Here is a 10,430-nt window from a genome sequence, read left to right on the forward strand (position 1 = left end):
GGTGCTGTGGCTCAAGTGGTAGAGCACTAGCCTTGAGCTGAAGAGCTGAGGGACAGCGCCCAGGCCCAGAGTTCAGGCCCCACGACCGGACCCCCCCCCAAAAAAAAGAAGCTTCATACTTACATTACCAAATTAATTAAAACTATTGTAAATTAATTAAAATCAATTGCATCAATCACATGTAGCCACTGATACCCATTTTCTTTTTAGGCTTCTAAATGAACTCCACCCAGACACAAGAGTACATAATTGCGTTATTTAAGAAAAAGAATGAATGGTGACTTGTTATTCTCTATTGTTAACCTGACAACTTGCATTTTTCTGGTGACTGTTCCTTATTCACAAACACAAAGCCATGGTTTCCTTTGTACATGGTAAGTTAGTTACTCAATATGATGTGGCCAGCATGGATGATTTGGGGAATCTCATATTGATAGATATAGACTGTATCAATAAGCATGAGTGATAGTGTGGTAATAATGCTGACTACTTATCAACCACTTCAAATATAGAAGGTCTTTCTCTAGATGATTATTTGCTTAAATCACTGATTTTGATCTTCAGGATTAAAAGAAAAAGAAAGAAAAGAAAACTCACAACAATTTAATGAACTAGGGACCATTGATATCTTGCTATCTCCATTTTATAGTAAAAGAAACAGAGTCACAGGATAGATGACAGATAGTAGAATGCAAGTAGGAACTCTATTTATTAATCTGCCTTTAAAAGTTAATTCTGACCTCTGACTCAATGTGAAACTCAATGTACAGTGTTTCTGTGTGTTTGTGTTTGTGTGTGTGTGTGTGTGTGTGTGTGTGGCCATAGCTGTACTGGGATTTATACTCAGGGCCTTGCTCTTGCTTGTCTTGATTGGTAGGCTGGCTTCCTACTAGTTGAGTGAGCCATGATTCCAGCCTGTCCTTCTGGTTTTTTGGGGATGGAATTGAATCAACTTTTCTGCCAGGTTGGCTTCAAACCAAGATCTGTCAGATCTCATCTCCAGAAGATCTAGGATTACAAGCATGAGCCACCATCAGTTTATCTGTGTCTTTTGATAGGGCAGTGAAGTACATTTACAATATAACATAGTACTATAAAGTACACATTAATTTTTGGGTATATTTTACTTTACTCATGCCTTTTTATATTCCTGTGAAGATAAATTCATAAATAGAATGGTTACGTGGTAAAGAGACATTCCATATTCCAGAGTACCATTTTGTGATTTTTCATATTGATTGATATAGACTGTGTAATGTTTTAACAGTAATAATAATGCCTATTTATTGATTGTAGAACCAGAATTACTAAGTGGGTATACAGATGCATTTGACACATCTGGGATTGGCACTGGATATTTTAGGAAACTGACCTAATGTTCTGGTTTTCCTTCACTTATTTCTTAAATATTATAAGGATATTGTTCTCAAAAATCTTACCTGTAATGCTTCCTGGGATTTCTCCAGCTCAGTGGAAAATCTAATCTGTTGATTCTGCTTAGCTTTTCTCAAGTTCAAGTCAAATTTGCACCCTTGCAGTCTCAGCAAGCTCAGCTCATTCTCTTCAGTCAACAATCGGAACCTTAGCCCATATTCAGACTCAATTATCTCTTTAAGATTCTGCTCCTCTTCCTTCCTCAAGTAGAAATAAATGACAGATTTCAGGTGAAACATGACAGCCTGGCCACATACCCTCACTTTGCTGCCATTTGTAACCACAGTACAAAAGTAAGAAAATACAAGGCATAGAGTTTTTGTTGTTGTTGTTGCTGTTGTTTTTAAAGGTAAATACAGAAGACAAAGGGAGTTTGAGTCCATCGGTGAGGATATCAACCCAACCTTAAAACATGGAATGCAGATAAAAGAATGTTCACTGATTTAGAGATGCTAAGGAAGCTAAGTCTCTGACTAAAGAAAAAGAGATCAAAAAGTTAAAATTAGGAGGTATTTATGAATGGGATTTACTGATGCTTTTGATGGAAGATGGAGTCAAGGATAGAAGATACCCAAGTTTTTATAGTAAGCAACTAGATATATTGAACATAAAACTTTTCCATTTGTAAGCCTGAGCTAGAGATAGATAGCCATTTTAGAAAATATATTTAATCTTATGAAGCTCAATGGCATCAAAATTATCAAGATGATAATTTATCCTCAGTTTTTTTATGACTATGTCACCTGATTATTGTAATTGTTGCTTTCCACCTAGGATTTTTTTTACCCTCCTGTAATCTATTTTCATACTTTTCAATGATTTCCTTTATTTAAAGTTATGTATCTGATATGATTGGAACTATTGATTGATTGATTGATTATGCTGGTCCTGGCACTTGAACTATGGGCCTGCACACTATCCACTGTCCTGGAACTTTTTTTCTCATAGGTACTTCTTTATCATCCAGCTTTTTGGTACTTAATTGGAGACAAGAAAGAGTCTAGAGTTTCCTGCCCTAGCTAGTTTTGAGATGAGATCTTTAAAGATGTGAGGATCATGACTCAAAGCCAGTCCAGGAAGGAAAGTCAATGAGACTCTTATTGCCAATTAACCACCAGAAAACTGGAAGTGGCACGGTGGGTTAAAGGGGTAGAGTGCTTGCCTTGAGCCAAAAAGTTCATGGACAGGGATCAGGTCCTGAGTTCAAGCCCCATGATGGACAAGACAAAAAGAAAAAGAACAAGACAAGAAAGAAAGAAAATGGATATTTCAGTCTCCTGAGAACCTAGAATTACATCTTGAGAATAAATTCTACAAGGTCAAGCTCTTTTTTTGCAATGCCAAATACTTAGACTCTACACAATCCCTGGCAAATCGGGGGTCCTCACTACTGGTTGACTCTGTATGTGTACAAATGTGTATATAGACGAATATATACACATCCATATATATATAGAGAGAGAGATTTGTTTTGAGCACATATCACTAAGCAATTCTTCTCCCTTATAATTACCAAGTGGACATTTATATTCTTTAAAAATTGGGAGAAAGCCTATAATCTGAGATGCCTAGAGCACAATAGAGTTAAGTATAAAGACATGGTTTCAAATTAGAAATGAATTGTGAGAAACAGATGGCAAGTCCTTAATTTAGGTAGCCGTTCGTAAACTGATCTTTGAAGAATTTCACAATTTACAAGCAGCCCCATTTTAGAGAATAGGGGATATTTATTTTCCTTTATCATTGTTTGAAATGTTATTAATCTTTTTAAAAAATTCTTTCCAACAAAGAAGGCAACTGCCCGCCTCATTACCAATTTAGTATAATTTGTAGTTCTCTTACCTGAGCAAAGTCCAGCATATTGTTATATTTAAAACATGTTTGCAAAAACAAATGTTCAGTAGAAACAAGTGGAAGAAAGGAAGGAGCAAAGATGGAAAGAGAAAGAAAGAGAAGGAAGGAAGGCAGGCAGGCAGGCAGGCAGGCAGGCAGGAAGGAAGGAAGGAAGGAAGGAAGGAAGGAAGGGAAGGAAGAAGAAAAGAATAACAATAAGATGTGCACTTTTTTCTGCAAACTTCCTTTTCTTTGGTCATCTTTCAATTGAAATTCTAATGTTTTTCTTCTTGGCTCTGAAGAGGTTTTATACACACACACACACACACAATCACAATATTAGCATTCTCCGGTCTATGGATTTCAAATAATTTTTTCCTGCTTTGTCATTTGTCTTTTGCCTTTGTTTACAATACGTTATCTGATTTCTAACACTGCTGGTAATTTTCTCCCAGGAATCAAGATAAGCACTGACCTGAATCATCTTCATTCTTTCTTGCTCATCAGCCAGGATACTTCTGGCCACTTCAAGCTTCTCCCTTAGTGCAGTCAGTATTTCCTGGAACAATTTCCTGGACTTCTCAGCAGCCTCTTGTATTCCATAGACCAGGTGAAGGTGGTGCTCCGGGGACTGGAAGCATTTGTTGCAAAGTGTAATTTGGTCTTCATCACAGAACAGACAGAGTGGTTCCTGGTGGACTTCACAATACTCATCCTCTGCCATGTTGTGCTGTGACTCAGGCCCTACTCTTCAGCTTTTGTCTACTGTGGAATGCTTTCTTGTACAGTGAACAGTTACAGGGGCAGGTTTCCTTCAGGTAGTGGAGCGGGCAGACTTCAGAACTTCAGGGTTCACAGTGAAGGATCCAAGATCAAGGAGAAAGCACCTGCAAGCAGTGCAGGTCAGCACTTTGTGTTCTTCAAGTGCCACAAACTCCTGCAGTCACATGGGGCAGGGAAGCCAAATTCCTTCAGTATCCCTAGATCAGAGGAGCTCTCTCAAGTTTTCTGACAACCTTAAGCAACAGCGTGATCATTAATGACAAGCAACAGCATAGCCCAACATCTCTCCATAAGTCATTCAAAAAGAAGTGCTCAGTGGAAGGCTCAATGCTAAGACAGCTCAGAGGACACCAATTTAAGAACACACTCACATCCACCCTAGCACTGGGAAAAAGCCAGCAAGTAAGTCATTCCTTACATATTTCTTAGAGATAAAGAGCAAAATTTAAGGAGACACTTGCTTCTCCTCAGCACATGAGCACAAGAGCCTAAGTCTTAGGTGTATCCTCAAATTTGGCACTTAAATGACCAGAGCTTGACTAATCCTAACAGGTTTGGTGACTTGCATGGATGAAACCATGAGGAGTTAAGAATAAAATACAGATGGGCTGAATTTGATCAAAGTATAGTATATAAATGTGCTAACTTGTCACAATGAAGCCCTCTCTTTTTCACAATTAGCTGTGTTAATTGTGTTCTGGTAGCTCTTGCCTGTAATCCTAGCAACTTGGGAGGTTAAGATCCGAGGCTCTCCATTCAAATCCAGCCCAAGAAGGAAAGTCCAAGAGACTTTATTTTGGGGGGGGGGGCGCGGTTGTGGGGCCTGAACTCTGGTCCTGGGCGCTGTCCCTCAGTTCTTCAGCTCAAGGCTAGTGCTCTACCACTTGAGCCACAGTGTCACTTCCGGCTATTTTCTTTTTTGTTTATGTGGTGCTGAGGAATCGAACCCAGGGCCTCATGCATGCAAGGCAAGCGCTCTACCACTGAGCCACCTTCCCAGCCCCCTCCAAGAGACTTTTATCTCAAACAAATACCCCAAAAGCTAAAAGTAAAGACGTGGCTCAAGTGCTAGAACATCAACTTTGAGCAAAAAGGCACAGCACCCAGGCCTGGAGTTCAAGCCTCAGAACTTGGCATAAGAAAAAGAGTATGAGAGAAAGAGACAGAGAGGGGGGAGGTTACCCCTATTCAGATTCCCTTGCTCAGTTACGACAGTTGACTCTGCCTTGCTGTCTAGAGGAGCAGATTCTTTGACCAGCTATCAAGGTGGCACAAATGATTTCCCTCTTACCTGATCAGCATGGTTCTCCAACAGTTGGCTCCAAATTCTCGGTAATCTCCAAAGCGTGGGTTCAGAAGACTACAAGGAAGAATTCTCTAGTCCAAATCCTATCATCTGCCCCCCCAAGGAGATTTCATTCTTCTGTAAAGATTTTGGTACCACCCACCTAATTTAAATCTTTCACCTAGAACCCGGAACTCATTTGCAATTGATAGCTAAACAGCATTCAACACACAAAAAAATTCTTAGAATCTCAACTCCAAATTTCCTGAACACAATGGAGGCCATCCTTCCAATAACTTAGCTATGGTCTTCCCATTTTATGTTTGTGTGTGTGTGTGTATGTGTATATATGTGTGTGTGTATATATATATGTACCCACACACACTCCAACCCTCTTAAGGAATGACTACACTATTTTAAAACCCATATTGTGTTTCTAATCACTACCTATTTGCATAAGATTCAGATCCAGATGGTTTACAAGTTTCAAGCAATCTGCCCCTCCCTTACTCTCCACCAATCTCACCCATAGATTCCTATCCTTTGCCCATAAGTACCCTTTGCTGTTTTGTTTTGCTACCACAGACTGCAGTGCTTGGTGTTTTAAATACTGGCTCCCTTTTCTTTCTTCCCTTTACTTCTCAGTTTCAAATATTAATTCCACCGTGAGACCTGACTGGACTATTAAATGTGAAATACTTCCTATTATTAACACTCTATTGGTATTTAAATGAATTTATCTTTCTGTGAACAGGTTCACTTGTAAGTCACTCTCCATCAGAATTAAACTCCTCTGATACCGTGCATCTACAGCTGATATACCATAGTTTTAGCAAGTGCTTCTAAAATATTTTATGAAAAAAAACCAAAAACCAATTTACACCAACCAGCAGAAATTAAACAGAGAAATCAGAGGACAGAATAAACATTGCATGTCATCAAAAGCAGAAAACTGGATAACAGCAGCATTAAATTCATGCTGGTCTTAATGTTGTTTTGCCTCATTTTATATTTTTTTCCCTGTTTTTGCTTCTTTTAGTTTTTCATTCGTGTATGTGTGTGTGTGTATGTGTGTGTGTGTCTGTAATTTCAGAGGTACTAAAATCAAGTTGGCAATTTGAAGAAAACCATGATAAAGTTCTTGATAAATATTGAAGAAAAACTCACCTACTTTCTCTGCAATCCTGAGAATTTCCTTCGGGGAAAACAGCAAACGCAGTGAAGTGTGAAGGGCTTTTTACCAATTACTAGCTCCAACCCCTCCACTTCATAATCAAGTAAGCATCCAGAAAGTTTCAAGACATCCCAAAAGCTACCAGATTTTGGAGAGCTATTTTCGCTTATCGGTGTTTCTTGGCCCCACCTCCAAGGTCTCAGACACAGTAACTCTAAGGTGGGGTCTGATAATTAACATTCATTTTGTTTCTCTGCCAAGTCCGGAACAAAGTCTAACTAGGGTGGAGTCTGGTGATTTGCATTTATTTTGTTTCTCTCTAAAATCTTATGTAATATCTAATTTTTCATAGCCCCTTGATATATGTGTTTTTATTTTTATTTTATTTTTTTGTTTTTAAAATCTGATCTGAAATGTCTTTAAGTAGCTTACAAAGGGGTTTCAAGTCAACATGTCAATTATTATGTTGTGTTTCACTTTTCTTTTTGGTGCCAGTCTTGGGGCTTGAACGTGGTGTTTGCTATCTCTGAGCATCTTTTTGCTCAAGGCTAGTGAAGAATGTAAAAATATATAGACAGCACCTAACAGCCATTTTCACTTCTGTACCTTTGCTTGCTAAAAACTCTGCTTAAACCTTGAAGAGTGAAGTGAAAGAGGCAGAAAACTGGACTGCCCTCATCAAAGTAGGCAAGCACCCCCTGAATGAATTTATTAAAAGGCATGGAGTAACATCAATGCTTAATGTAATAGAAATTAGAAGTTATGATTACTAACTGCTCATTTTTGCTTCTGTGCGAATTGCTTTGTGCTAGATGATTTTATGGTTTTTGTATGATTTTAACTGTGACTGGTTTTAGTTACTCAGTAGTGGAATGTCAGCCTAGGAGCCCAGAGTTGCTTAGTAAAAGACTTCAAAGGGTTTACAGCCTTGACCAAGGGTGCAAAGTCCTCAGAATCATCCCCCCCCCCTCCAAAGCTGCAACGCCCTTCCTGGAGGCTGGGGCAGTAAGGCCCTAGGGAAGAAATATAATGTTTTAAGAAACCTAAGCAACTCCATTTTTGCTTAACACTCCATCTCAGTTCTGTGACTTGACTCGTGATCCACTTTAGTCCCAATGCTAGGAATTTATGACAGAAAGCCATGCACAATCTTGGAGCCATAGATGGCGTTTGCTTAAGGCAGGTGTTAGCCCCCAAATGGTGTTGCCCACCCCCCCAGCCACCTAGGACTAAGAGTTTCTAACTAACCAGTTCTTCAGAGCCCGGGGTGAGACATGCCATGCATTCTGTTGGTCCGGGTGTGACCCGTAACCGTTTTTCGGTCAAGCTATGGACCAAGGACATTTTTCTGTAAAGGTCAACCATTGCTTTAAATGCAAATGTTAAGCAATCATGTAATTTCTTATGTAAAAGTTCCTTAAAGTTGTTTGTTCAATACTATAAAAACTGCGCTGATTCTATGCTCAGGGCCTCTTAGTGTCACCGGTTACCGAGTGCGCGGAGGACCAAGTTCGAGCTTGCAATAAACCGGCTCTTTGTTGCTTACATTGATCGTGGTCTCTGGTGGTCTTCTGGGGGTCTCCGAATTTCAGTATAACACTAGTACTCTGCTACTGGGGGCTTTTTTTTTTTGAAGAGGTTAATTGGAGGTTAGAGTGTCACATACTTTTCTGCCGGCTGTCTTAGAACCAGGATCCTCAGATCTCAGACTCTGGAGTAGCTAGGATTACAAGTGTGAACCACTGGTGTCCAGCTCTTATGTATATTCTTAAATGAATCTCATGCGGTGACAAATTATCCAGAAGAAAGCCTTCAAGCTATACCTTGTAATTCTTTGTGTTTTCTCCTTACTTGAAGCTTACTTAAGCTGTCATTTTTTTACACTATTGAATCATGTTTCACTTCACTGTTTGCTGAAAGTCTGCAGCAGGAATATTAATTAGATTATTTGCACATAGAAAATTAAGAGTGAAGATAACTTCCTGTCTGAGGAATTGGTGCTTACTGGCAGCCACAACAGACTCTGGAAAAGTTGATATTTAGTCTCAGTTTGCTCAATGAGCTCAGTTCTTGAAAGGGTTTTGTTTTTCCTGAGGATCAAACAACAGTTTCCTGATAACTAAATATCCCTGCTTTTGTTGTTGTTGTTTTTTAATCTGTTGGCAACAGAAAATTCTACTTGACTACTGCTTCATAAAATGAGTGGATTCTTATAACCCAAGTGGCCTCCTGGACAGACTTTATTCATCCACTAAGTTACCATTTCAAAGGAGATTCCATAGCTTTGTCTCTCCCGCCCCCATTTCCTAATCTTGTTTCTTAACCTTAAGGAGGCAGAGTGGTGGGAAGAGCATACCTGTATTTTTTTTTTCCATTTACTTTCTGATTTTAGCCTGAGTCTGGCCTTTGGAGAACCTTCATCTATCTGTTTTTCATCAATTAATGCCAAATTTCATATTTCTATAAATTATTTCCTTGTCCTTTTAAAATGTCAATCCAATGTTTTGCTAGTTTATCTGAAATTTAAATTATTATACATAATGTGACGTTTTCCTATGGATAGAGTAATACTGCATGGAGCAAAGATCATTTTTAAAATGCAGAGTCTTTTAGACACCTCTCTTTTTCCCCACCTGTCCCCTTCAGCCTGAGATCATCTGTGTCATGTGAAGATGCTTTTATTGTGGACATGCTTTTTATTTTATTTTATTTTATTTTGTCAGTCGTGGGGCTTGAACGCTGGGCCTGGGCACTATCCCTCAGCTCTTCAGCTCAAAGGTAGCGCTCTATCACTTGAGCCACAGCACCACTTTCGGTTTTCTGAGTGGTTTATTGGAAATAAGAGTCTCACTGTCTTTCCTGCTGGCTTTGAACCGTGATCCTTAGATCTCAGCCTCCTGAGTTGATAGGATTACATGCTTGAGCCAGCTACCGGTGCCTGGCTCTTCGAGACAGACTCTCCTCTCCAGTTAATCACCAGGAAATGGGAAGTGGTGATGTGGCTCAAGTGGTAGAGTACTTGCCTTATGCTGAAGAGCTTAGGGACAGTGCCCAGGCCCAGAGTTGAAGCCCCATGACTGATCTTAAAAAAAAATAAAATAAAAAAGCTCCTGACATTATCTTAAAACTTGAACTCAGAGCTTCAAGCCCTAATTAGATTTTTTTTCCCCTCAAGGCTACCACTTGAGATATACCTCCATTCCTAGCTTTGTGCTGGTAAATTGGAGATCAGAGTCTCAGATTTGCCTGTTACACACGGCTTTGAACTGGGATCCTCAGACCTCAGCCTCCTGAGTAGTTGAGATTACTGGCATGAGCCACCAGTGTCCAGTTTTACCTCAAGACTTTTTTTTGGGGGGGGGGGTCCGGTCGTGGGTTCTGAACTCTGGGCCTGGGCGCTGTCCCTCAGCTCTTCAGCTCAAGGCTAACACTCTACTATTTGAGCCACAGCGCCACTTCTGGCTTTTTTCTTTTTGCTTATGTGGTGCTGAGGAATCGAACCCAGGGCCTCAGGCATGCAAGGCAAGCACTCTACCACTGAGCCACCTTCCCAGCCCCTACCTCAAGACTCTTAACAGTTCAATCATGCTCATTAGCCATATGGCCATCACCACCCCAGTGGTCTAAGCTCAGCTTCCAGAGAGTAGAACGATCCTGCCGTGAGTTGTACTTGTTACTTCTGACACTTGTTTACCTGCAACTTGCTTGAGTCTGCTGCCTCCTCCTGGTTCAGTGAGAGATAGGTGGGGGTGTGTGGGGGTGGGGAGGTTAGTGACCCCAGTTTTTATTCACCAGCACAGCTTCTCTGTCTCAGGGTTGTTCCAACCATTAGAAGCAGGGCTTACCTTTCACTAACTTACTTCCTTATCTCTGAGTCTTCCCTAGTCAGTTTAATTGTTTCCTTTACATTTGCATTTAAGG

General features: G+C 40.1%; 1 protein-coding gene across 1 annotated transcript in view; it reads right to left on the reverse strand.

Moving 5' to 3' along the window:
- Positions 1–4,190, reverse strand: part of Triml2 (tripartite motif family-like 2) — a 13,055-nt gene extending 8,865 nt beyond the window's left edge. The window contains exons 1-3 of the mRNA XM_013023972.1: positions 3,743–4,190; positions 1,440–1,631; positions 1,216–1,279 (exon numbers count right to left, since the gene is read on the reverse strand). Coding sequence (XP_012879426.1) covers positions 1,216–1,279; positions 1,440–1,631; positions 3,743–3,991 — 505 coding nt within the window. The 5' untranslated portion in view covers positions 3,992–4,190. The remainder of the gene's footprint in view (positions 1–1,215; positions 1,280–1,439; positions 1,632–3,742) is intronic.
- Between the last annotated feature and the right edge of the window lie 6,240 nt (positions 4,191–10,430).

Source organism: Dipodomys ordii, unplaced genomic scaffold, assembly GCF_000151885.1.
Source record: "Dipodomys ordii isolate 6190 unplaced genomic scaffold, Dord_2.0 Scaffold4, whole genome shotgun sequence".
NCBI lineage: Eukaryota > Metazoa > Chordata > Mammalia > Rodentia > Heteromyidae > Dipodomys > Dipodomys ordii.